General features: G+C 52.5%; 1 protein-coding gene across 4 annotated transcripts in view; it reads left to right on the top strand.

Annotated features, from left to right (window-relative positions):
• The window catches only part of GALNT2 (polypeptide N-acetylgalactosaminyltransferase 2), a 180,125-nt gene that overhangs the window by 49,016 nt on the left and 104,213 nt on the right, over positions 1–26,896 (top strand). Inside the window, exon 2 of one of the 4 annotated variants that reach the window (XM_021073538.1) lies at positions 3,995–4,228. The exons of 2 other annotated variants lie outside the window; for them this stretch is intronic. In XM_021073538.1, coding sequence (XP_020929197.1) covers positions 4,160–4,228 — 69 coding nt within the window. In that variant the 5' untranslated portion in view covers positions 3,995–4,159. Of the gene's footprint in view, positions 1–3,994; positions 4,229–12,407; positions 12,584–26,896 lie in introns of those variants that run through there. One more of the 4 variants, XM_013983227.2, reaches the window with a different exon arrangement.

The raw sequence follows: 26,896 nt of genomic DNA, 5'->3' as shown, positions 1-26,896 counted from the left end.
TGGGGTTGTCCCAATTGCGCCCCCGTTGGGACGACCTTTATTTGGAGGACGCACATTATTTACAAGACAGCAGGTGTACTTCCACCTGTCTCCGGTATTGTGAGAAACAGACTGTTCCCGTTGCCTTCTTTGGTCTCCTTTAGCCCCAGGATCATAGCTGGTTAGTTTCTCGGCACCTGCAGTTTTGAAAATGACCTTAGCAAATGTGATACCGAAACCAACCCCCAAACCGCACTGTGCGAGCACTCTGACCATGTGAGAAGACCATGCCATGGGTTTCTTGGTCTTGTGTGTGCTTGTGAACTTTAAGGGGACGCCCTAAAGGGCAGCTCCTGCCACGTAATTCACACATGGGTAGTGGCTCGCAGGTGAGTGAGATGCTGGCCTTGCCCTGGACTCCCCAGCAGCGTTTATACTGACCACACGCCCAGATCAGGTTTAATAAGAAATGAAGACATTGTCATCAGATCTATAAGGTGCAAACTGTGTTACCCAGCACAGATTTAGATGGAGTTAAATCCAGTGAAAGTATGGATTGCTGCTTTCTTTGTTTTTTTGTTTTTTTTTTTGTTTTTTTTTTGTCGTTTTGCCATTTCTTGGGCCGCTCCTGCGGCATATGGAGGTTCCCAGGCTAGGGGTTGAATTGGAGCTGTAGCCGCCAGCCTACGCCAGAGCCACAGCAACGCGGGATATGAGCCGCATCTGTGACCTACACCACAGTTCACGGCAACGCCAGAGCATTAACCCACTGAGCAAGGGCAGGGACCGAACCTCATGGTTCCTAGTCAGATTCGTTAACCGCTGCGCCATGATGGGTACTCCGATTGCTGCTTTCTTGAGTCAGTTTGATAGTCTCCTTCTCTTTAATTCTACTGCCAGTGTGGAGGCTGGGAGGGGCGATGCCAGCTGCTAAGAATGCAGTGTGTTGGTTTGTTGGTAAGCATCGCGGTCCCTCACCCAGAAGAGCCTTTGGTTCTGCTGAGCTGTGACAAGCCAGCTTGTCCCCTTGTTACCAGGGTTATTAAATGTTCTTAAAGAGCAAAGAAAATTTAATTAGGAGTTCTCCCCAAACCTGCCTATGGCCTAAAAACTCCCTGGTTGCACTGTGTACAGGTAGCTAAGGTGTAGTATAGTGGGTTGATTTCAGGTCTCTGGTCCCAGGGGAGAGGGGGCAGTTCTCATTAGATGGGAAAATGCTTTGCAGGATTCCTGAACCCACTGGATCCTGTCAGGTCCTCGGAGCCTTCTGTTGAGGTTTGGCTGGAGTCTTTCCCCTGAATCCAGCTATGGTAATGGGGTTGTGGGGGAGGGGACCTGCTCTGATGCCCACCCCCCTCCGGATTCCCCCATGTCAGGTCAGGGTGCATCTTGTCCTGGAACATGGGCTTTCCCTCCAGAGCCCACCTATGCGGTTATGAAGTCCAGGTTACCATGTCGGGTCAGAGTGCTGGACTGTCACAGTTTATCTGCACCACCTCTGTTCCCATAAGTATTGCTCTTTAACAGGCAGACCACCTCCTCCCTCAGGTTTTGCTTTATTTGTTGAAGTTGGAAAAATTTGACGCATCCCGTAATCTAATCTCCACCAAGTCCTCATTCTCCATTCTTGCCAAACATGAAGGCTTCAGGCTGGTTTGAAGTCAGCAGACTTGGAGAGATGATGGCCAGGTGTTTGAAGTTGATACCACATTGGACACTTGTAGGTGAAGATGCGATAACCCGTCACAGAGTTACAGTGTAAGGTTCCAACTCAGACGGAACGAGGGGGCTAAAAGGAAGTTATACAGGGGGGCGTGGAGAAAGAAGCAACAGATGGTAAAAGGTCCCTATATGTTTCAGATCCTGAAACAGACTGAGCCGGGGGTAAGGAGTTTATATGGTGTGTGTGTGTGTGGGGGGGGGAGTGGAGGAAGAAGAAAGAGCTGGTAAAAGGTCCCGGTGTGTTTCTGATCCTACAGTTTGCTGGGCATCCCTCAGCCTCACCCCGGGGAGAGTCCCGTCAGGCTGGGCTGGAGTTTGCTAGTGTCACAAGTTTTCAGTTAAAGGCAGATTGAATAATGAGAGATGAAAGATTGACTTACTGTATTTGGATGCTGAGCCTTTCAGCCAAGAGAGTGTCTTAAATTTTCTATCTTGTAATATCACATGGAAATGTCAGTAGTATGGAACAATCCCAAGCTGAGTAGCGGGAGCATGGAGATTTCTCACCAGAGGTTGTAGGTTTTGGTGAGCAGGAGAGCTGTGTGTGTGGTGGGGGGCGGTGGTCTCCGCTTGCAGGCCCGAGAAGTTATATTGGGGTGTGAAGGATCATAGGCACCTCTGTGTTGAGGGAACAAATTGTGAGCATTTCCATCAGGGGTGTTCCCGTCCTCCGCTTCAGAGTTTAGCTTGTCTTAAACCCTCTTGTCAGGCTTCTTGTCATCTTTTCTTCACAACTGGAGTACATGTGCCCAGCCCTTCTAGAAAGGATTTTCGGCAGAGTTCTGATTTCCCCTCCTGTCTCCCCTCCCTCGGAGTCCATTATTCCATGACCCAGTCCTGCCAGATCGAGGGGGGCGGTGGGGGGAGCGCTTCCCTAAGCATCCGGAGGCTGGGCGGAGGCCACGTGGAAATAAAGGGACCAATAGGGGTGGCGGGGGGTGGAGGTGGTGGGGGACGGCCTCTTAGAGAGGGGCCCCTGGCGAGGATGAGGGGTGTTACCCACCGAGACTGTATTTGCTGGCTCTGCAGGTGGGGACAAGGTAGGTGGGCCTAGGGCACAGGCAAGTGGTGACCCAGGGATGGGGAACTTCACAGGGCAGGCTGCCTGGGGTGGGGTGGGCCCAGGGTGTGGGCCTTGGGAGCATGTGGTCCAGCCAGGAGGGGGCTCAGGTGGGCCCTGTGGTGGGAGGCAGGTAGCCCTCTGTCTGCAGAGCACAGAGAGTGGCCTGGCGAGGCGTGAGGTCTGGGAATGGAGGTCAGCTGCGGGCCTTGTGCTCCCTGGGTGCTGTGAGGGGTGAGTATGAACAGGGCATGGAGCTTGTTGACCAGGGAGCCGGCCGACTCTTGGACCCGGATCAGAAGGGGCTGCGTTTGAGGGTGATGCTTTGAGAGGCCTGGGGGTGGGGGAGGTGGTCGTATGTCGGTGCCACTGGACCGAGAGCAGGAGAGAGCACAGAGGCTCGGGGTCCACAGGCAGGCTGCCAGCACCTGTCCCCGAGTTGCGCAAGGGCCTCGGGCCATCAGCCTCTGGCCCACGTGGCGCCCATGGTGCCCTTTTCTGAGGCCGGATGACGAGCGCCCAGAACGGCCTGTCCCTTGGCTGTGGTGTGAGGATGAGGATTGATCTGGCTGAGTTTATTCTCAGGCCTCAGCCCTTCATGACCATAAACTCAATCTGGTTACTCTGTCTGGGGGTCCTGTTCCTGGTGGCCAGGTACTACGGTGCCCAGGAGTGTCTCCTTGCCTCAGGATGGAGGTTGATACTTGCTCAGCGCTAGAGCCTGGGGAAGATCGTACAACACATGCTGCCTCCCTGTGTTTGTAAAGAGGGCCAGAGCCAGCAGCTCCCCTAAATTCCACCCCGTGACAGACTCGCCCCTCCCTGTTCCCCGCTGTGGTTCCCCTTTGCCTGCTTTGGAGGCTGTCTTGATGTTTGATTTGAAATTCGCTATGAAAAGTTGCTTTTGAGAAGAATGGAGTGCTGGAACCCTGGCTGTGCCTTCGTCTGCCTTCATCAGCACCAGCCTCCAGCTGGGCTCACGGCGGGCGCAGGGCCTCCAGGTGAGGGTCTCCACGTCATCACTCACCCCTGGTTGCCATGGTGTTGCTTCCACGGTGTGGAATGCAGTGCCTCTTTGCAGAAAGACATGATGTCCTGTGGTCCTGCCCTGAGAGTGGGCACTGTGACCTCAGTGGCCTCTGCGGACTCACTCACTCCTGGTGGCCTCTGGGGGCATGAGAACAAATAGAACCCACTGTTTACTCAGACGGGATTTTTCCTTTCCTTCTCTAGAGATTCTCATTGCAAGTGCCGATGATTGCGGGAATGGTCTCCAAGGCTTCCTAGTGCCGCGGAGGCAGGAACGTGCAGGCCTCGTGTCCCAGCTGCTGTCACCATCTGCACAGACTTCTGCATGCACGGGATGCAGTGTTGACAGGTCCAGCTCTGGTCCTGCTGATGTTGGGGGCTCTCACGCTGGGCCGGGCACTGGGAGCTGGCTCTGTGCTGCCCAGGGTGTCACCTCAGGTAGGGGATGTGGAGCCCAGGCGTCTTCGTCCCCAGTTGTGGTATAAAGGCCCCCAGGTGTTTCTTATGCCCTGGGGTTAGAAGCCCAGGTTCCAGTTTGTCCCTAGAATGTTACCATTTTTGGGTGGGGGTGAAGGGGAGAGAACAGCAGAATCTGTCACGGAGTAGAGAGGGAGCTTGCCTCGGAGATTGATGTGGGACTTTTCTCCTTTTCTGGGTGTGTCTCACCTGAGTGGCCAGGCTTTGACTGGGTAGTCTTTCTTCCAGACCCTCTGTGCGCAGGTTCCGGTCTCTCTTTTCCTTTGGGACTCCTTCTTCCCTCTGGGGGAGCCCCCCACGTGCCTGGAAGGGCCTGTTCAGGACAGCCTTCACAAACCCCCGCTTTCCCAAATCCTCGTCGGTGCCCCGGACCGCAGCGCAGAGCCCTCGGTGCTCTCCTGTCCTCTGCATCATTCAGGGCGGCGAGGACCTGTGGTCTCTGCTGGGCCCCGGTCTCCGGTCACTCGAGTCTCATTAGTAGCACATAAATGATGCGGTGTATTTTGGGCACTCGTAATTTTGTGATGAGTTTGCTCTTCGTTTGTAGTCTGTTTCTAATCTGGCTCATCAGGAATTAGCCAATTTGTCGCATGCTCAAAATAGATTATGTTGCCAGGACTTAAAGCCAAATTCTGACTACAGATTGCTGTGAATTTTTCTATTTCTTAATACTTTCTTTTTTTCCCCATCCTATCCCCTGTGTGCTATTTGGGGAGAAAATCCCCAAACCTAAACCCTTCAAGATGTGGCAGCACACCGGGCGCCCTTCAGGAGTGGCCAGATGCCTGGTTCCTCCCTCTGTTGCTCCCTCAGCATCAGAGCACTAGTCTGGAAGCTTCCACAGTTGGGCCCCAGGCCAGGTGCTTTCCCACAGCCCCTGAGCACCCTCCTGCTGGAACATTCTGAGCAGACAGGACCGCAGCCCGGCACCCTGCAAGCCACACAGGAAAGTCTCTGTGACCTCAGTCTTCCCATTTGTAAAGTGCATGGTTCAGGTCGACACCCCCTAAGATCCCCTCTGTCTCTGAAGCTTCTGGTTAGTGAGTGTCCACCACCGTGGGGCTTCCTGGTCCTACTGCCTTTGCACATGAAAATCTCCTGAAGGCACCTCACACCACCTTCTCCCACCATCTAGGCCTTCCCTTCATAAGCTGAGCCTCCCTAATTCCTTCACATTTCAGGGTTTTGAGACGTTCTTCCAACCCACCCCTCTTGGACACTGGCGGTTGGGGTCCATTGGAGGCAGCCGGCTCGTGACGCACTGTGTCTGGAGCACGGGGGTCTGGCCCTAGCTCCTCCCCGGGGGCCTCCTGCCTGCTGTGCCCCATGGGGGCCTGTGCAGACCTCATGCCTGGAGTTTTCATTGTGATAGATTTGGAGGTCTTAGCAGCAGCTCTGTGTGCTCAGTGGAGTTTGGCTGATGATGGCCAACCCCCTTTGGACCGTCAGCAAAGCAGCATACTGGGTCAGGGTGGAAGCCGGGGATGGGAGCAGAAACATCAGAGGGGCTGCCAGTGCCACTCCCCACCCCCCGCCCTGCTCCACCTGACTGCTTTCTGTTTCTCTGGGGAGCAGAAAGCTGAAGGGTGAGAGACCAGACTTGTGTGGTCCAGGTGTGGGTTCCTGGGGTAACCTGACCTGGTCCTCAGAGCCCCAAAGGGGACAGACATGGGGGTCTCCAGGACCTCTAGCTTAAGAACCAGGGGTCTTCTCAGGGAAAGACCGCCCTGATTCCTCTCCCTGGACGAGCTTGGTGTCTGTCTGTCCTGCCAATCCTGGGGTCCCTGCAGTGGGGCAGGCTGCCTGGTATGGGATCCAGGAAAGCCCTGGGGAAGCTGGCCCCCGGCGTGGCTGTGGGCGGAGGGTTGCCTGCCAGCTTGCCCTGCCCCTTTCTCTGGTTTTGCTTCAGGATTGGATCTCAATGGTAAATATGAAGATAGAAGCCCTAAAGAAGGAGCTTTTGTGAGCCTGCTGACTTGGGGAAGGAAGGAGAGGACTATCCCAGTTGTGGAAAAGGGCCATCCGTGCATTTCTTGAAGCAGCTCAAGCCAGAGATTAGGAGAGTTAAACCAGTGGTTTAAAAAGTGTTTTGTTGCAAGATAAAGAACTATTGTATTAGATGCTTCTCTTCTTCTTCTTTTTTTTTTTTTTTTGTCTTTTTGCCTTTTCTAGGGCTGCACCCGCAGCATATTGAGGTTCCCAGGCTAGGGGTCTAATCGGAGCTGTAGCCGTCGGCCTACACCACAGCCACAGCAATGCAGGACCTGAGCCGGGTCTGCAACCTACACCACAGCTCATGGCAACGCTGGATCCTTAACCCACTAAGCAAGGCCAGGGGTCGAACCCGCAACCTCATGGTTCTTAGTCAGATTCGTTAACCACTGAGCCGTGACGGGAACTCCAGATGCTTCTCTTCTTTCTGAGTACCACTAGAAATGATCTGGAGCCCTCTGTGACAGCCCCCCTTTGCCTTGAATGGCAGGGTGAGGATCATTGTCTCTTACCCTCCCCCCATCGTAGATCTGATGTGTATTAATCATAAAAATACTGAGGAGCATCATAGGAAGCAGAAAAAAGTACACATAATCCATGTCTCAAAAGCATTGCTGCTCTGGTTCCATCTAAGCTTTTTATTCTGTGTTTCTTAATATCCTTGAGATAATGTGTAGTTTTTTTTTTCCTGCCTTGAAAACTTTAACTCTACATCATAGATATATTTACATGATCTGAAAAGCTTCCATTAACAATGTGTGGCTATGTCCCAGTCTATCTAGTTCATTCTCTTTCGGCCATTTAGCTAAACAACGCCTTTTCACACAAACCTTGGCTGCATTTTTCACTGTTTTCTTAGTATGAATTCCTAGGAGTAGAATTATAGGGTCAGGGAGTTGGAGCATTTCTAAGGTAGGTGTTGTCACCTCCTTTTCAGAAAGGTTGTACCAGTTTATTCTTGGACCAGAAGACTCTTCTGTACCTTTGGACAATAAATGTTAACATCTGCAAGTAAAATCTTTTTTCGTCATGTAGGTGGTAGTTGACACTGCATTTTCAATTCTTTAATTCTTTTGAATGGAACAGCTTCCGGTGTTAACTGATCTTATAATAGCCTGTTTTTCTCATCCTTTTATATACCCTGCTTAATAAGTATTACAGATTGCAACACTTTGTCTATTTCTGGGGGGCTAATAGATCCCCCTGACTTTTATGGAATTAAATTCTTGTTCTTTTCGTTTGTGGTTCCTTCCATTGCTTTTCAGCTCAGCAAGGCATTTCTCATCTGGAAATCAGATGACTAGTGTTTATGCACACAGTATTCAGGTATTCAGCTTGTTTGCTTGATTTCCATGTTCAACTCTTTGTCCATCTGAATTTATTCAACTTCCTTGGAAGGGGAGCTCTTAGTCCTTCGGTCTGTCCTAGTAGTTAACCCCTTGTCTGCACATGGCAGCCATTCGCTGTTGCTTTGTTTGGGGCCAGTTTCTACCCTCCCCTTGGACCCTTCCTTCCTTCTGGGTTGGGGCCGGGAGGGCGTCCTGGGCTTGGTGGGGAGACTCAGCCTCTTTTGAGGCTGGTGATGCTCTTGACAGAGCTCCTCCCCCAGTCACTCACCAGGCACCTCGTGGTTCCCCCTTCCCTCCTCACGTGGAATGGGGTGCCTGGTGGGTGGGACATAGCGCAAGGTTGAGGGGCAGCAAGCCCACCTGCATCTTACCTGCCTTGTCCGCGCTGTCTTTCCGGCTCCTCACCATGGGCCCAGCTCTCCGAAATTCCAGTCCAGTCTTGGTGCTGCCAGTTGTTTAAAAAAAAAAAAAAAAAAAAACCGGGATGCTGCCTCGGCTTCTCTGCTGTATTTAAGAATAGCGGGAATGAAAAAACGTCTTTGGCTTATGTCTTGTGAGGCTCCAGTGAGACAACATATTTGAGAGTGTTTTGCATCATCTCAGTGTTAAGTAGTGAAACGTGATACCATTTCTCAGCACTGTGACATAGTGGATTCAGTCTTGGGGGTGAAGGAGTGAGGAAAAGACTGCGACCAAGTGGCCCATGCCACTGTTGAGATGGGAGCAGTATGCGCCCGGGAGCAGATGGCATTTGGTGTGTCGACCTGACTCCCGAGAGTGGGCTGGGGGTGCTGTCCTGGCTGTGGGCGTGGGTTCTGGGTGCTCCTGTGAGAGCCGCAGAAGAGGGCGCCCACTGATGCATCCACCTTCGGTTGCTAACGAAGAGTCTTCACTTTGCACGGATGCTGGAGGCTCCTTTCTTTTTGTGACTCCACTTTGTGACGTGGTTTGGGAGGAGAAACTTCTCCGGATCCCTGCACTGTCTCCATGGTGCTGACAGAAGCTCTGGGTTCAGCCAGGCGCCTTCCATATTCCGGTCTCTCTGAATGGTTGCACAGCCACCAACACCTGCAGACCTGCCTTCCCTGTGGCAGGTGGCGTGTCCTGAGGACCCCGGTGACCACCCTTCCTGCTGCCCCTGCAAAGCTAGTGGGGCTGGGGGGCCTCTGCCATCTGGGGGCTTGGCGGTGAGTGTGAAATCTATCCCTGCCATGTGTTGCTTTTGGGGACCAAGACAAGGGCCACCTTCTGACCCTCAGTTGTCTCTTCTCTGAAATGAAGATATAAAGGTGTACTTCGGAGCCTTGTCAGCAGAAGGAGGGAGCTGATGTGTGTCAAGCTCTGGATGGGCACGCAGTAGACATTCCATAAGCACCACCTTCCTTTTTGCCTGTCTTGGGATTGGGGGTGATGTAGGGGGTGTGGGAGGTGTCAGTCCTGCTCTCTGGCTGGAGTGGCAGGTAACTGCTGTTGACTCTGCGCGTAGTTTTATTTTTTTAATTAAAAAATTTTAAATTACGGTATAGTAGGTTTACATTGTTGTACCAATTTCTGCTGTACAGCAAAGTGACCCAGTCATACACACACACACACACACACACACACACACACACTCTCCCTTTCTTATATAATCTTCCATCCTGGTGTATCACAGTGATTGGATAGAGTTCCCTGTGCTGTACAGTAGGACCTCATTGCTTATCCATTAAAAATGCAGTAGTTTGCATCTGCTAACCCCAAACTCCCCATCCATCCCACTCCCTCTCCTTCTCCCTTGGCAACCACAGGTCTGTTCTCTGTTTGTTTTTGTAGATACGTTCATTTGTGTGATGTTTTAGATTCCATATGTAAGTGATATCATATGGTATTTGTCTTTCTCTTTCTGACTTACTTCACTTAGTATGAGAATCTCCAGTTGCGTTCATGTTGCTGCAAGTGGCATTATTTCATTCTTTTTTTTTATGGCTGAGTGGTATTCCATTGTGTATATGGACCACATCTTAATCCAATCATCTGTTAATACACATTTAGGTTTCTTCCATGTCATGGCTATTGTAAGTAGTGCTGCAATGAATGCACTTCTTTTTAACACAGTATCAGAACTTGCCCAAGCCTTTGGCTTTCTGTCTTTCTATCCAGGATTGTGTGGCTGGCAGCTCTCTGCAGATGACCCTGCCATAGAGCTCAAGGGAGGGTCGTGCTCTTTACACTTAACCCAGCATTTCAGATATGCTGCGTCCGTAAGGCCTGTGTGTCCCAGGGTCCCTGCCTGGTGTGGTTTCTAACACACAGTGTGGCCTTCTGCTCGCCTCCTGGCCAGGACCCCCACCCTCCCCTCCCGGTGAGAGTCTGTCCACACCACAGACTCAGGGCCCTGCTCCTCCTGGGAGCTGTGCATGAGAGAGGCCCTCTGAGGTGGTGGGGCAGAGTTCCGCCTTGAGGCTCTCCTTAGTCGCTTCATCACACGTCTGTTTGGAGCTCCCAGGACTTGCCAGGACGAGTGGGAGGAGGTTCCTGGTCATGCCCTTTTACGGGAAACTAAGACGTCAGTGTCTGCTCCAAGGTCATCTCGCAAGAGCATGTCGAAATCACCCTGAGACCAAGAGCTTTTCCCAGTGCTCAGTGGCTGCTCGGTGTCCCTTTCCTACCAGAGGTGCCCGGGGAGGAGAGGCGGGCAGATGGGCCAGACAGCTGGCAGGAGGCTGTGGCTGTTCTGAGTCTCCTGGAGGCGGAGGGCTGGTCCTTCCCCACTGGGGCTTCTGTTGAACATGCCATTGGAGCCAGACGGGGTGCTGCTGGCTGTGGATGGGAGCGGGAGGCCCAGATGCTGTGCAGAGGGGCTGCGCTCTGGCTGGCTGTCCTGGGGCTCTGCCTGGGATGGGGGGCATAGCTGAATCTGCGCCAGACAGTCCTGCGAAGGGGCGGCTGACCAGTGGGATTCTGCTGGGAGCGGGTTCCTTTCTGAGTCCACCGTTACCTGGAAGGTGCGCTTGGCCAGGTGCCCATGCTGCCAGCGGGTCTCCTACCTCTTATCTGCTAGCACCTGGGAGGGTGTTTGCTGATGACCCTTGGCTTTTCAGCAACCAGGAAAGAACTTCTGCCTCTCCCAGGCTGAGGGTGGATGTGGGCTACTTAGTTATTTGCAGAAAGGTCGCTGCTCTCTAGTTAAATCCTCCTGGCTCCAGGGCCCTCCCTGGCCAGAGTTTTGGGGGTCCGCTGCTGCAGCCCCGTCTCCTGACACAGTGCATACTTGCTGGCGTTTCTCAAGGTGGCGAGCTTGAATTGCAAACCTTTAACTAAACACACTGAAAAGAGGGAGCCACTGGTGATAAAATAGGATTGGTTGGGGAGTTCCTGTCGTGGCGCAGTGATTAACGAATCCGACTAGGAACCATGAGGTTGCGGGTTCCGTCCCTGCCCTTGCTCAGTGGGTTGACGATCCGGCGTTGCCGTGAGCTGTGGTGTAGGTTGCAGACGCGGCTCGGATCCTGCGTTGCTGTGGCTCTGGCGTAGGCCGGTGGCTACAGCTCCAATTCAACCCCTAGCCTGGGAACCTCCATATGCCGCAGGAGCGGCCCAAGAAATAGCAACAACAACAACAACAACAAAAAGACAAAAGACAAAAAAAATAGGATTGGTTGGGATCAATGTATAGGGTTCAGCTTTTTTTTTTTTTTTTTTTTTTGCTTTTCAGGACTGTACCCACGGCATATGGAGGTTCCCAGGTTAGGGGTAGAATCAGAGCTACAGATGCTGACCTACACTACAGCCACAGCAATGCAGGACCCCCAACCCAATGAGCGATGCCAGGGATCGAACCCACAAACTAATGATTCCAGTTGGATTCCTTTCTGTTGTGCCATGACGGGAACTCTAGGGTTCAGCTTTTATTTCTTTCATGAATGAAAATCAAGACCCTGTCTCCTTTGACTTCTGTTGACATTATGGAAATAATGCTTCCCAATGTCATTGTTGTCCCCTAGTATTTCAGTTGTGGTTGTTTACCAGTGGCTGGTCCTCATTCCAACCCTTCCCCTGTCCCTTTTACCTTTTTATTCTTGGACTTGGTTCAGTGATGTCTTGATTGAAAACCCCTGCCTGTCACTGCAGACACCTTTCCCGAGTCCTCTGGTCAACGCCCCCCCATGGTTCTGTCAGTTGTTGGTGATGAGGATACTGAGGGGGGTCCCAGCATCTGTTCTCCAGAGACTGAAGTCTGATGAGACCAACCAGAAGCCTGGAGCTCTTTCTAGTGGTACTTGCCATGGACCATGGATGGTCATCCCACTTCCCCGGCTCCTTTTCTCACTGTGAGAAATGGGTAATTCACCCTCCCCCCCCCCCACCTGTGTACTAGAATAAGGACATTTAGGTGAGAACACTTAGGGCTCACTGTCCCATCAGAAGAGTAGTGATTTAGTGTTGCTGCCCCAGCCCTGTTTCCTGGATGTGTGTCTTTCTGGTGAGAGGTATGTTTGTGTCCACTGTCCTGTGTCCAGTTGCTCACAGCTCCAAGCCCTGCGGGCTGCACAGAGACACCTGCTCCTGGTGAAGCACATGGAGTGGCCAGGGCTGTGGACTTGAGAAGGGGGTGGTGATCCTGCACAGAGAGGAGATTTGTGTACTAACCCACTCTCTGCATGGCCTGAACGCAGGTGTGAAAAGTCCCGTCAGCATCAAGGGAAGTGGACAAGCCAAAGAACTGTGTTCATCGTGGGCTTCCCTTCTCATCTGAGCGGAGGGTTTCCTTGAGCTGTGGGTGGTGTGGGGGTGGGGAGAGCCGACCCTCTACCTGTAGTCATTGGAGGCGCCCCGCTGGGTGGTGTGGTGGGATCCTGCCCTCCTCTGCAGCTTCTACAGGAAGAAGAGAGAATAAAAGCCTTGGATGCAGATGTTCCTTCCCTCAGGGTGGAGTAATTGCTATTCCAGAACTAGTGTGCTGTACACCTGCTGTCGTCACCACTGCCATGGGAAGGTATGCTGCACACCTGCTGATGTCATGGCTGCTGTGGGACAGGTTGCTGCACATCTGACCTCAGGGCAGTGGTTGTGCTCCCTTGAGTGGCTGATTCTGGCTGAAGCCTGTCCTTTTCGTCCCAGTAAGGTGGGAACTCTCTGACCTACCCATTGGTCCAGAGCTGATAGAATTGTGAGAAAATGACCCCCAATGGAAAGAACAGTGTTTCAGGAGTTTTTTTTTTTTATTATTTATTTATTTATTTATTTATTTATTGTCTTTTATAGGGCCGCACATGTGGCATATGGAGGTTCCCAGGCTAGGAGTCAAATTGAAGCTGTAGCTGTCGGCCTATGCCACAGCCACAGCAACTCAGGATCTGAGCCACATCTGGGACCTATACCACAGCTCACAGCAATACCAGATCCTTAACCCACTGAGCAAGGCCAGGGATCGAACCTGCAACCTCATGATTCCTAGTCGGATTTGTTAACCACTGAGCCATGGCAGGAACTCCGGTTTTTGTTTTTAAAATAGGATTGTAGGGGAGAAAAAGCCAAGCACTGAGCCCAGTAATTTGTCAGTGCGTGGACTAGGGAATGCAGATGGGATTCCGTTGATAGGAATTTGGTCTTGTCGTACCTGGAAGATAACTCAGGTTCCTGGAGAATTGTCTTGCTTTGGGTTGTAGCTGAAAATGAACCTTCTTAAGTCCAGGAAGCCTTCTGCCGTCCTGTGGGTTGTCATGCAGGTTGAACTCATAGACTCAGAGCTGCCCAGCCCTGGGAGGCACAACAAAGATGGCCTGGCTTGGCCTTCTCTGGACATTGTGTGACAACCGACCCCAGAGAGGCTAGGCTAGCTGGGTGCCTGCTGTGTCCCTGCTTCAGTGAGACCAGAGCCCCTGTTGCTGTGCCCTCCCCGTGGGGTCCTCTCTGCTCTCCAGTCCTTATAGTGGGGGGAAGGGGAGGAAGAGGGGAGGGAGGCCAGAGCTGTGGGTTTGGGATCCAAGACAGTTGGTCCCTGCCATCCCTGTGCTTGAGCTCTGGGGACAGCCAAGAGTTAACTCACAATTATCTCTGAGGGGAGGTTTGGCTAAGAACTCGTGTGTGATTCTTACCCACTGCTCTCTGGTTCTGCCACTGTGGGCCCAGGTCCTCTCCACCATCGGACAGGACTCCACCACTGTGTGCCTTCGGGGATGGAGACATAGTGGCTCGTGACTCCCTTTGAAGCCCACTGCTTATTGCTATAGAAATTCAGAATCATACTTGGGAGTGATGTCTGGGGAAACCTGTCGTTTCTTCAGGCTGCATGGCTCGCTCAGCCGCAGGAGCCTTGCCTTTTTGCAAATGTGTTCTGGCTCCATCCTTTCCCCTCCTACACCCAGTTCTGCCTGTGTCAGTGTGTAGATACCGTCTTGTTTACCAGCCTCCCCTCAGCCCCCCTCGCCCTGTTCCTTGAGAGAGGCTTATGTGTGCCTCCGTGTAAATGAATTGTCTAAGTCATTTAGTGTGATGTTCAAATAAGGTGGCTCTCAGTGGTACTTGCCTCTACACAACCCGCTTACATTGTGTTAAATCTGTTCAGAGGATCTCCTGTCTGACTACCAAATGGTGGTGTTAATGGGAAGAAAAATAAGACTTATGCTTTCCTGGCTTCTGCAAGATCTGTATCCTTACTTCTCTGGTTTTTTGTCGTCATGGAAAAATTCCAACATTCCTTGCAAATATGTATATTTTGGAACAAGCCGCAAACTAAACAAGAGTGCATGGCTGTGTGGATAAAGATTCTTAATATTCTAGGTGATGTGTTTTCTCAAGGGGGACGGGGTATGAGTAGTGTGAATCAGGTCCCCCCTCCAGGAGGATGATAGGAGCCGATTATTTTGGGAATGTGGGCAGCATTTGTTGACAGTGTGTCGTGGCATCTTAATATGACAGCTGAAAGAAGAGGTCTTACCTGTCCTTTAAGAGAGCCGCAGGCTCTGGGTCCAGATGCTAGGTTCAGACCTTGGTTGTGCCTCTTACTTTGGCTTTAAAAAAAATCTTTTAAAATTGGGGCAAAATATTTCTAACATAAAATCCACCATCTTAGCCGTGTTTAACTGTACCATTGAGGGGCATTAAAAACATGCAAATTCTTGTCCAGCCATCACCACCATCTACCTCCAGAACTTTTTCATCTTTCCAAGTGGTAACTCTGTCCCCATGGAACACTAACGCCCACCCCACCCTCCCACCCCAGCCCTGGCAACACCATCCTACTTTCTTGTCTCTATGAATTTGACCACTTTGGTACCTCATATGGATGGATGGATGCAGGCAGCATGTGCATGGGCTTTTGTGATGGGCTTACTTCACTGAGCATGCTGTCCTCAGGGCTCACCCATGTGGTAGCAGGTGTTAGGATCTTCTTCCTTGTGAAGGCTGAATACTATTCCACTGTACGGCTGGACCACATTTTGTTTCTGTTCCTCCATCAGAGGCCACTTGGGCTGCTTCCCCCTTTAGGGTATGAGTAAATCTGCTGTGAACAGGAGGGTGCAAGAATCTGTTCAGATCTCTGCTTTCAGTTCTTTGGGGTGTATACCCAGGAGTGGGGTGGCTAGATCACAGGGTAGTTGTATTTTTAAGTTTTGGTGTTTTTTTTTTTAAATGATTTTTATTTTTTCCATTATAGCTGATTTACAGTGTTCTGTCAGTTTTCTACTGTACAGCAGAGTGACGCAGTCACACATCCATGTCTACATTCTTTTTCTCACATTATCCTCCATCATGCTCCATCATAAGTGGCTAGACATAGTTCCCAAGGCTCTACAGCAGTACTTTTAAATTGTTGAGGAACCTCTGTGCTGTTTTCCATAGTGGCTGCACCACTTTACGTACCTACTACCCACAGTGTGGGAAGGTTCCAATTTCTCCTCATCATCGCTACACTTGTTTTCTGGGCTTTTTTGGTAAGCTTACCTTGCTTTTTGACCTTGGATTGTGGCAAATTCAATGAGTTAACCCATGGAAAGGGCTCAGAGCCTGGTAAACACTCTAGAACCTTGCTGAATAATTTATCAAGTTTCAGCTTGTGGACCAGGATGGGGCTGTGTTTTAGGACCAGGAACCCCAGCAGGAGCTGGGGGAGGGAGTGGAGGCCAAAGCCAGAGGAGGCAAAGGCCTGTGTGCCTTCCGACTTCAGGCAGGCTGGGGCTGTGGTCATGTTGGGAAGTGGGGTGGGCAGCCGTGCCTGGCCAGCCTCATGTCCGGTCAGCCTCATGTCCACAGGTGTGGACGGTCCAGGTATTTCTTAAAGCAGTGCTCACCACCGCTGCCCCCCAGCAGTTCTGTGGGAGGGGAGCCATGTGGTCAGGGGTTAAGGCCAGAGTCTGCGGCAGAGGCTGAGTTTACATTTCACTCTTGGGCAGGTAGCTTAACCTCCCTGTGGCCCTGTTCCTCCTGTGCAAATGGAAATAAAATAGCACCTGTCTCCCTGGGCTCTCGAGGACCATCTGGTGTGCACAGGGCCAGAGCCGTTTAAGGGGAATCAGTTATGGGCACAGATAGGCCTGGCTTTGGCCCATCACGGAGCGCACCTTGGTCAGCAGAGCATTGCCAGTTCAATTCACTGCATCAGTGACACATGTTTGCTTACTGACCAGATGCTTTCTGGGTACTTCTGGCCAGTGACTCCCCTGGCCTTCCCTGGGGCCTGCGTACGCTGGCTTTCATAGCTTTTCCTGAACACTCACTCATAAGTTATCCTCTTGATATCCAGAGGGGGCATCACTTGTGGATGCCCTGGGAAGAGGTGCCACGGCCTGGCACGGCTGTGCAGGAGGCGCAGGCACTCCTGGGCACATCCAGAGGCAGGATTCCCACTGGTGTCTTAGCTGTTGGGCTGAGAATCGGGCTCCAGGCCACTCTGCCTTGTCATTCAGAGCCTGGTGACCTGGGCATGGACCCCACTTTCTAGCTCTCGTTTTCTGCTCTTGAAAGCTGTGGGAGAGGCCACCTGCCAGTTAACCCCCGTGAGGGATTGGGGCCCTCTGCCCATGGGCTTTGGTGGTGGCAGGACTGAAATGCACAAAAGGGTTGAGGATTTGGGCGGCGGGGGGGGGGGAGACAGCCGCACGCTGCCTGGCTCCTGCCCCATCTCAAGGGGTGTGAGCTGGCGGTCTGTGAATGCCGCTCTAACAGGTTGTGACGGAGGTGGAGGGGACCATGTCCATCAGCCGAACCCTCCTGTCTCCCCACCCCCCACACCACAGCCTTGCTGCAGCACTGGTTTTCCCACCCTGTTGCGTTCTGACCATTCAGATGTTGTCATGTCTGCCTTCGTCTGTGATACCATAAGGGGACATCCATCAGGCACCCAGACTTTCCAGCTGTGACAGCTGTTCATTGAGGCTTCCTCAGGCAGCGTTTGACTGGTGTCAGCAGCAAAAAGCTGGTTTTGTTTCTCCCGGGTGATGCTCCCTTGTCATTTGGGCATTTGTCAGGTACCCAGAATTTGGTTTTCCATGGCTTTAATTGCTAATCTTTAAATCTTAATCATATTAAAAACAAACAAACAAACACCTTTCAAACAGAGGTGGTGCTTTTTAAAACCTTCGGAGATGTCAGTTCTCTGGAAGCTGCCCAAATGTACTTGACTTTAAAAAGCCCCGCCTTTGAGTGCTTTGCAGCCTGATGTTCTTGGGGAGAGGTGTGAGAGCAGGTCTGGGTTGTGGTTTTGACCTGGGTGGTGAGGTGGGGCAGGTCAGGGGGTAGATGACCCTGTGAGGTGAACCTGTTGTCAACATACAGCTTGTTGTCCCCTGTGTCCGAGTGACCACAAGTCAGTGTCCAGGCCAGATGCTTCTGGGCATGCAGGTGAGGGGTTGATAATTATAGCAGGACAGTGGCCGGAGGCCAGGGTGACTGGGGTCATTTGTCTGTAACCAAATGACCACAGATCTGATGGCCTCCAAGGGAAGAGTGGTCCCCCTTCCTTGACGAGAACTGTGATTATGATCAAATAATACAAGTTACGCAAATAATACACTCTTAGCATTTTTTTCTTTAACAATTCTTTATTATGAAGACTGCACAGAGGTAGATGCTATAAACTCTTATGTATCAACCACCTGCCTTCAACAACCATCAGGATGGTGCTGTGCTTGGTTTGTCTTTTCCTATATTTGCTGATTTCCCCTTCTTTTGGCTGGTGTATTTTCATGCAAATTCCAGGTATTGACTTTCTTCTTGGGGTATGTACGGCATCTTTTTTTGGTGCCCTTTTTTTTTTAAGGGCCATACCTGCGGCATATGGAAATTCCCAGGCTAGGGGTTTACTGCATCTTTAACCCGCATCCATGATCTCATGAGGTCAAGAACAGAAGGATCATTGAGAGGCCAGAAGCTCTGTTGATGAAGGATGAGACCCTTGAGAGGAGGTGGCAGGTTTGGTGTAGAGAGTACGCTGAGGTTCTTAAATAGTGGCTTCCAGACTTACTGTGGGGAGGATGTGACTCTGGGTTTATCTTCGGCCTCTTCGGACCAGCCCTCAGGCTTTGGGGAGAGAGTCCCCAAGTGGAGTCCGCCTCCTCTTGCTTGGTAACCAGGTGCCTGTTTTGTGCCGTCCATATTCTCACTCCTCCTCTTCCTTCCTTCTTGGTACCAAGGTTGTCTTGGGACCACCGTTTCTCAGAGTGCCTCCCCCACCCCGTTGCTTGAGAACAGGAGGGCTCTGGTCCAGGCCCTGGGATCAGAATCCCTGAAGGTGGGTCCAGAAGTCTGCATTTGAAGCTCCTCAGGCACCCAAAGCGTGGAGTCTGGGTCAGGCCCAGGCCTGTCAAGGTGCTTTGTTCTGGAGATCTGGTCTTTTCTTTTGTGTGTCCCTTGTGGTTCCCTCTATGTCCCCTGTATGTCCCCTGTGATTCCCTGCACGTCTGGTCTTTGAAGCCAGTCTCCAGGTCCTGTTACACTTTGTATTTGGAACACTCTGGTGGTGGGTGGGGAAATGCAACCTGTCGGAGTCCCCTTGGGGTCCTTAGACCCAGCCGTTCCGTTGCTGAGGCTGGGGCTTGGGCAATCACGTGTGGGTTCTGACCACAGCAAGTGGGGCTTTGCCACGTGTTGCCGGGCACTCCCTGTGGGCAGCCCACGGGCAGTGGGCAGGTGTCTCCGGGCCCAGGGAGGAAGCTCCCCAGAGTGTCAGCAGCTGTCCCGGTGGCTGTGGTTCTGCCCGGACATGGAAAGGTCAAGTTCGGAACTAGGTCTCCGTAAGTGACTTAATTACAGAGAAGACAGCTCACGCTGCTCGCCTCTCATCCTCCTCCAGCTCCCGCCCAGTGCAGGAAGCTCACCCCTGTCTCAGGTACGGGGAGATGTACGGACAGGAGAAGAAATGTCAGCCTGGTCCAGGGGACCTTGGGCCACTGGTGGGCACATCCCGGCTGCATGCAGCTTGAGCTGCAGGTCTGACCCCTCGTGGGCCCTCTCTCCTCCCATGTTCCTCCCTGATCTGGAGAGGCCTGTGGTTTTCGGTTTGGCTGAAAATAAGCACATCTTTCCTTCCTCTTTCTGGGCTTGGAATTAAAAAGACAGCCGTTATACTTGGCCTTCTGGAGTTGGATGTGGGAAATTGGTCAGCTATGGGCAGGCTGGTTATGAACCCTCCGTGTACCTCGGAGGCAGCCCCTCCAGGGGCACAGCTGGGGGGGGGTCTCGAGTCCCTCTGTATCCCCTGCCCGAGAACTTGCTCAGACTGCCAGATCCACATGTGACCACCCTCTCCTCCAGTATTGTTAATAACTAAACCACGTTTCTGACTCTTTCCTTATTCTGAGAAAACTTTTCCTTTTAAGTCTTGATGGGGGCCCTTGCCCCCTTGTTTCCTGGCCAGCTTGGAGGGAAGCAGATGGTTCTGAAGAAGGTCGTCCAGGGGGTACCCGTGTGTGCCTTTTGCTGTTCCAGCCGCACACTGGCCAGTAGAAGGGGCCAACCCTGCGGTCTGGGGCTGTTGTTTTCAGGAGGAAAGACAGGGACAGTGTGATTACAGTGCAGTGTGATCAGGGCCACGCTGGAAGAAAGGTCCCCCCTGGGGGCAGGGCAGGAAGTGGAGGTTGCTGCGTTGTCTCACATGGGAGGGGATGCTTAGGAAGGGAGCTGGTGATCAGGGGGAGGTGAGCCTGGTGAACATCTGAGGTGAGAATGTGGTGAGCAGGGGGAGGTGAGAACCTGGTGAGCAGGGGGAGGTGAGAACCTGGTGAGCAGGGGGAGTTGAGAACCTGGTGAGCAGGGGAGGTGAGAACCTGGTGTGCAGGGGAGGTGAGAACCTGGTGAGCAGGGCAGGTGAGAACCTGGTGAGAAGGGCGAGGTGAGAACGTGGTGAGCAGGGCAAGGTGAGAACGTGGTGAGCAGGGGAGGTGAGAACCTGGTGAGCAGGGGAGGTGAGAACCTGGTGAGCAGGGGAGGTGAGAACCTGGTGAGCAGGGGGAGTTGAGATCCTGGTGAGCAGGGGAGTTGAGAACGTGGTGAGCAGGGGAGGTGAGAACGTGGTGAGCAGGGCGAGGTGAGAACCTGGTGAGCAGGGCGAGGTGAGAACCTGGTGAGCAGGGGGAGGTGAGAACCTGGTGAGCAGGGGGAGTTGCGATCCTGGTGAGCAGGGGGAGTTGAGAACGTGGTGAGCAGGGAGAGGTGAGAACGTGGTGAGCAGGGGGAGGTGAGAACCTGGTGAGCAGGGGGAGGTGAGAACCTGGTGAGCAGGGTGAGGTGAGAACGTGGTGAGCAGGGCAAGATGAGAACCTGGTGAGCAGGGGAGTTGAGAACGTGGTGAGCAGGGGGAGGTGAGAACCTGGTGAGCAGGGGGAGGTGAGAACCTGGTGAGCAGGGGGAGTTGAGAACCTGGTGAGCAGGGGAGGTGAGAACCTGGTGAGCAGGGGGAGGTGAGAACCTGGTGAGCAGGGCGAGGTGAGAACGTGGTGAGCAGGGGGAGTTGAGAACCTGGTGAGCAGGGGAGGTGAGAACCTGGTGAGCAGGGTGAGGTGAGAACGTGGTGAGCAGGGCAAGATGAGAACCTGGTGAGCAGGGGAGTTGAGAACGTGGTGAGCAGGGGGAGGTGAGAACCTGGTGAGCAGGGGGAGGTGAGAACCTGGTGAGCAGGGGGAGTTGAGAACCTGGTGAGCAGGGGAGGTGAGAACCTGGTGAGCAGGGGGAGGTGAGAACCTGGTGAGCAGGGCGAGATGAGAACCTGGTGAGCAGGGGGAGTTGAGAACCTGGTGAGCAGGGGAGGTGAGAACCTGGTGAGCAGGGGGAGGTGAGAACCGTGTGGGGCTCTGGGGAGGGATGATCTGTGCTGTGTCCCCTGGGCAGCGCCGTGCAGGAGGGGGTCAGGGAAGCCAGTCTAGGGCAGGTGGGCGATTGGGAGGGTCCTGCAGGGTCTAGGTGAGAAGGCTGGGCCTTCACCGTGACCTGAGCACTGGGAGGAAGGAAGGGCCAGAGCAGACAAAATAGGAGGCAGAGTCCCAACAGCTGGGTGGGTGGGGACCTCACTGAGTCGGGAGGCGGTAGAACGGATCCCACTTCATGTTCTGAGATTGGACTCCATCCTCAGTTTAGAGGAATGGCTTTGTACTCTTTCTGGAATGTCGCCACTGGACCAATAAATATGGCAACTAAAATGAACACACCCAAACCCTTTCTCTCTCTTTTCCTAGTTTAACTGACCATGGGATACAATGCCCTCGTTTTATTAAAAGCATTCATTATGGTGAGCACAGCTCCCAGAAAACCACCTGCTTCAGGGAGAAGGTGTGGTTTGGCCTCTGTGCTCCCTTTGCGGGTCCAGGACTCAGGCAGAAATGGCTGGAGAGCTGGTGGTGCTGGGCCGGCCGTGGTCTGAGGCTTGTTCTGCACTGGTCTACTGCCCTGGCCACAGCTTCCTTCCTGTCCCTTTTAAATTCTCAGACCAGGGCCAAGTTCACATTCTCAGTGGGAGCTTGCTTTGCAGCACCCTCCCCACCTGCCCCCAGCCCCTGCCCCTTCCTCCCTCTCACAGTCTGGACAAGCTCCTCCCTCAGCACAGGCATGCTGCCCTCTGCCTGCCCTCCTTGCTGCAGATGTGGCCAGATGCCTGGTCCTAGAGACAGGGCCCTGCCTCTCACAGGGCCTCCGTGTCTGATTCTCCGTCCCCTGGTTACAAACACAGCTGCAGCTCTTTGATTGGACCTTGTCTCGCCTGGGGTTGGGGGGGCAGTGTGGGGCCACTTAGGGTGCAGGAGTATTGGTCATTGTGGCCGCCTGGTTGCCACCTTACAGGGTGCTGTCTTGTGGGCTACTGCCCACTGTGCGTGCGGTTAGTGGTTTGAGCCCCAGGTTGCTGCGATGATGCTGGGCTGGCTGCTGGGGGAGGTGATCCCCCTCCTCCCAGTGACTCTGGGGGGTTACACTGGACCCCTTTGGTGCAGGGGACTCAGCAAGAGGTCGAGGACCCTTGCATTAAGAGGATTGAAGAAACCACTTGTGTGTGTGTCATTATGTCAGTGTGTGTATGTGTCACTGTGTGTGTGTGTTTGTGTGTCCTACCACAGCGTGCTGCCTTGCTTGGCTTAATGAGGTGGGTGGCAGGCTTAGTTTAGGTTTTGTTGTTTTACGTCTCAGCCGTGTAAATATGAACAGGCAGATGTATTGAATAATTCTGTGTCCAGGGAGGGAAATTGTAGCCATGCACTGTTCAGTTGTATAATAGGGCGGCGGGATGGAGACCCCCCAAACCTGCCCTCTGGCCAGGCCCACTTCAGGGGACCTTCCTTCCTGGAGATGGACCTCCCAGGCGGGTTGCTGGACCAGCTCCGCAGAGCTTCTCTGGAGGCGTCACGCATCTTCTCTGATCCTGCCACAATGTAGAGTGACAGCCCCCAGGGTGAGGGTGGGGGTGGGGAGGTGACTGGGTGGCCACCCACCTCGGAGCCCCTGTTACTCCCGACAGTGTTTCATACATCTCCCAAGGGGGTATGTTTGAAACTTGGGTTTGGATAAAACAAACGTCTTTTTTTTTGAACTTTTGATCCTATTCCTGAAAACTGCTTTAAGATTTACTAAAACAACAGCTCCGCTTCCTCTGCCCCCGGTCTTCGTTTCTGTCAGCAGAAAAGTGAGTGGCTCCACGTTGAGATCTGAGATCGTGTTGGGAGGGGACATGCGTCTTATTCTGAAAGTGGAAGTCTTGTCTCCTGGGTGGTGTGACCTTTTTGACAAGGATGCCTTTTCCCTTCACAGAGTTTCAGAGTCCTTCTCGAGCTCTTTTGCTCTGTCTTGTGTGGATTCTATAAGCTCCACAGTTCTGTCTGGACGCCTCTGATGAGCAGCTGCGGTGTCTGGCCGCCCACCAGGGACTGTGTGGGCTCCCCTTGCCTTTTCAAGGTGGCGGGAGGCAGGGAGCCGCCCTTCTCCCAGAGGAATCCTTCTCAGCTTGTCCTTCCCTGTGGAGTCAGTCCTTGTGGCTGCGAAACAAGTCACGGGACCTCGGGCTGGGCCACCGCCCACAGCTCTGAGGGCTGGGCTGGATGCATGGGGAGGGTGGGTGTGGAGGCCTTCGTGTGATGTCCATGCAGCTCTTTGCTACTTAAGCTCCCCGACCTGAGTGGCTCCCTGGAACCTTATACTCTTTCTTGTTCAGAAATACAATCAAGATTTTGTGTGGCCTCCCGGACTGGACTTGGTTCTTTGTCAGCATAATGATCACAGGGCGGTTGATGGTCACCACGGCTTCCTTTGTCGTCTCTCTTGGCTCTTCCCATCCCCTACAACCAGCATAGCCTGCGGGACAGAGCACAGGCTGGGGGTGCGGTGGGGGGGGCGGTCACCTGGTAGAACCTTCGTCTTTTACTTTGACTGCTGTTTCCATTCAAGCTCAGGGCTGCATGTTTAGATCCAGACCAGGGGGAGGATAAAGGTGATACAGGGTCTAATATCAATCAGGGTGCTGCCAGGAAGCCAGAGGTTCCGGCCCTGCCAGAAATGTGAGCTGCCCTTAGAGCACAGGATGCCATAGAGGAGATGATGTAGGGCCTGTGTTTCCTCAATAAAGCACTCAGATCCTGACCCCCGGTCCTGCCCAGCACAGGCTGGGAGGAGGACTTCCTGTTCTCTAGTTAGCTCAGACTCTGCCTCCCCCCCACGCCCCCACCTCCCCCCACCCCCCTGCCTGTGATATCCTAGTAGGCAGGCCTGGGGAGGGGCTGCACGGCTTGAGGGTGTTGGAAATTAAGATAATGCTGGCTCGGGTTGCCAGTGTCGGAAAGTGAGACACGTAGACAAGGAGAAATCCCGACAAGGCTCTTTACTTCTGCAGAAGGGCACAGGTGTCCAAACAGCACGTGCGCCGAACAAAGGACCCTCCCCTATTTATCCCTAACGCAGGTGATGTACCTGTCCCCTTCCCATGGGTCAGGTCAGGGTGCACATTCTTCCCTGTTGGCTGATTGAAACAGATTGTTGCTGGGAAAAGAGGTAAAGAGGAAGGGGGTCGCAGGGGGCGTTTGAGCCGAAACCGGAGCAAAATGGAGTAACCAAGATTTCCTTTGATAGAAAAGATGTTATGTTACTTTCCACAGCGGGGAGGGGTCGCAGCTGCCCGTGGACTCCGAGGGCTCAGACCGGTGGGCCTGGAGGCTTCTTCGACCTCTTTGCCTTGGGGTAGACTTAACAGTGTGCAAATGGACAGGCTGGAACCTTGGACACGACTCTTGTGAAGATGAGGGCAAGGCTCTCAAACTCTAAATCTCAGCCTACTAAGTAGATGATGAAACTTGAGAGGACAGCACCAGTATTTCAAAGAAAAAAATAGACCAGAGAAGATATCAGCACATCCCACATGTAAACGTAGAGAGTATTTTATGGAACTTGTCACATATGTGTGTGTGTGCATATGTGTGTCTATGTATATGTATTATATATACATTTATGATATGAGTTGTGTGCTGCTTCTCTACAGCCAGTTTATTTCTTCCTGCGGCTTTTGGCACAAAAGTTTTCGAAGCCCCGGGCTACTGGTGCAAAGCCTGGAGAGGAATGAAAGGAGAGGCTCCGAGGGAACCAGTTGATTAATCCTGCTGTGACCCATCCTCTCCTTTGTCTTATAGGACAGGGTGAATGCCACCTCCTCCCCAGCCTCGGTTCTCCACCCCCACCGCCCCACCCTCCCAATGCCCCTGAAATCCACTTCTCCTCACTGTGCCGCCCATCCCCACGTCTCCTGGTTCCTGGTCGCTGGCTCCAAGGTGCATCAGCAGGACAGGACTTGACCACCTTGCTCACCTTCTCAGGCTCCGGCTTCCTCCCGTTAACTGTTGTGTTACCTTCTTCCTGGCTCTGGTTTTGGAAAATCACCCCCATCTTTCGTGCCCTAGGGATTTTTGTCCACTGCTGTGAGTAAAATTTAATACTCATCTAAATGCATTTAGTCCTTTTTTATACATATAAGTGAGATCAAATTAAGTGAGCTAATGAAACCAAATCAGCTTGGTGCCATGCCTGGGACTCAGTTCAATTCATTGATTGCCTGTTTCCCTGTAGACAAGAGTATTTCTGTAGTCATCTTTGATAAACACCCTGAAACAGTAACTTATGAGGGCTCATCCATAAGCATTTAAAAGATTTTTCTTTTTCTGTCTTTATTGTGACTACTTTTTTTTTTTTTTAAATCACAGCCAGTACATTTTAATTCCCAGTGTGGTACGGAAAGAGAGGAAAAAAATACCCATGATACTTTCTGCATAAAAATAAGCGTTGCAGTGACCTTGGTGTTAATTTATCCAGTCCTTACAAAAAAATAATTCATCGAGAATGCCCACTTTTGTCTGAGGACGCCTTCTAATTCACCGGTCATCAGCCCCCCACGGTGCCCTCCCCGCCTCAAGCCCCCGCTGTCTTTTCATAATTCCAGCCCAAGAGGTCTCACTTGTGAGAAGTTTCTTTTGTCCAACACTGTGAGCTCAGCCATCTCGTGGCCCTGCTCCCCACTCCCCACTCCTGTGAGATGGATTACAGCCTTTGTCCTTGTGGCCAGGCCTCCTGCCCCACTGCGGGTCCTGGGGACCTCTAGTCAGTGGCTGTTATCATTCCCGGGGCATCCCTCTGTGGGGGGGCTGCTGGAATTGATACATTAATAAAAGCTACTGGGGCCCAGGTCCTCTCACCACCTTTTATGCAGATTTATTGTGGAGGCTTGTCTGCCTGGGTGTCTGTCTTACAGAGACTCCAAAATGGTTTCTTTTTTCACCCATTATTTGGAGAGAATAATAAGTCTCTGTCAGATTAGCTTCGTGGAGGCTGGAAGCTTTTGAAAAGAGCTTGCATAATCAGAGTGTCTGTTGGGCTGTTATGCCCAGAGCTTATCCCCATTGTGCATTGAAAATGTATATTTTGTGTGTTTTAAATATTTGTTCAGGCCTGTCAGAAATCCAGCTGCTGCACCCTCTGTACTGGGAGCCGAGGTGCGAGCCTGGAGTCACAGGGTGGATTTTCCTCTGTTTGGGACACTTTCTTAGTAGAAGAGGGCCATGGTCCCTTAGCACACTGGCCGCTCCAGCTTCCCTGCTTGGCACAGAGCCAACATCATCTTTTAAAGGAACAGTCTGGAGTCAGATGGCCCATGAACAATACCGCAGGTCAGTGGGGGAGCCAGAGGCTGTGTGTCCAGGCCCTTCTATCACATCCTGCTGCACAGCCTCTGGGAGAGAGAGTATTATCGGTGACAGTTGTGACCAGTTGTCAGAATTTGCAGAGCTGTACACTAGAGTGAACTCACTGTGTGTATATTATACTTTATATTAAAAAGGAAAAAAACCATCATGGGCTGAGCCAAGGAAGTGAGAATGATCATATGTGTGGAGAACCTGTTGGAACAGGCCTGACTTGAGCTGTTGGGGTGGTAAGAAGTAAGCTTGAGCTGGTGGGGTGGGGTCTGGTAGCAGGGGTGTCGAATGAGCACATGTAGCTGATGGGGTGAAAGAAGCCCCTGGGACCACACAAGGGTGGCATCTTGGGTGGTGGGAGGAAGGAGAAGGACCCAGCGGGGGCCAGTGCGTTTCTCCGGTGGGAGGATGAGGCGCCTGTTGAGACGCTAGAGAGGCTTGAGGCTGTCGCTAATGTGGGCTCCCTTCCTTGGCCACAGGAACTAAGCGTGAAGTCACCAACTTTTGTTTTGGAAAAATACCAGGAAGATGAGTGCGAGCTCAGTCTCCCGCAGTGCTCTGCCAGAGCTGGACCAATGGATAGTCTGCAGGGTGTTTTTAGCTGGGGATCCCCCCTCTTCGCCTAAGAGCAAGGGGTCAGCTGGGGCTGCAGAACCTGA

This window comes from Sus scrofa, chromosome 14 (genome assembly GCF_000003025.6).
Source record: "Sus scrofa isolate TJ Tabasco breed Duroc chromosome 14, Sscrofa11.1, whole genome shotgun sequence".
Taxonomy (NCBI): domain Eukaryota; kingdom Metazoa; phylum Chordata; class Mammalia; order Artiodactyla; family Suidae; genus Sus; species Sus scrofa.
This window is presented reverse-complemented; position numbering and strand designations above follow the sequence as displayed.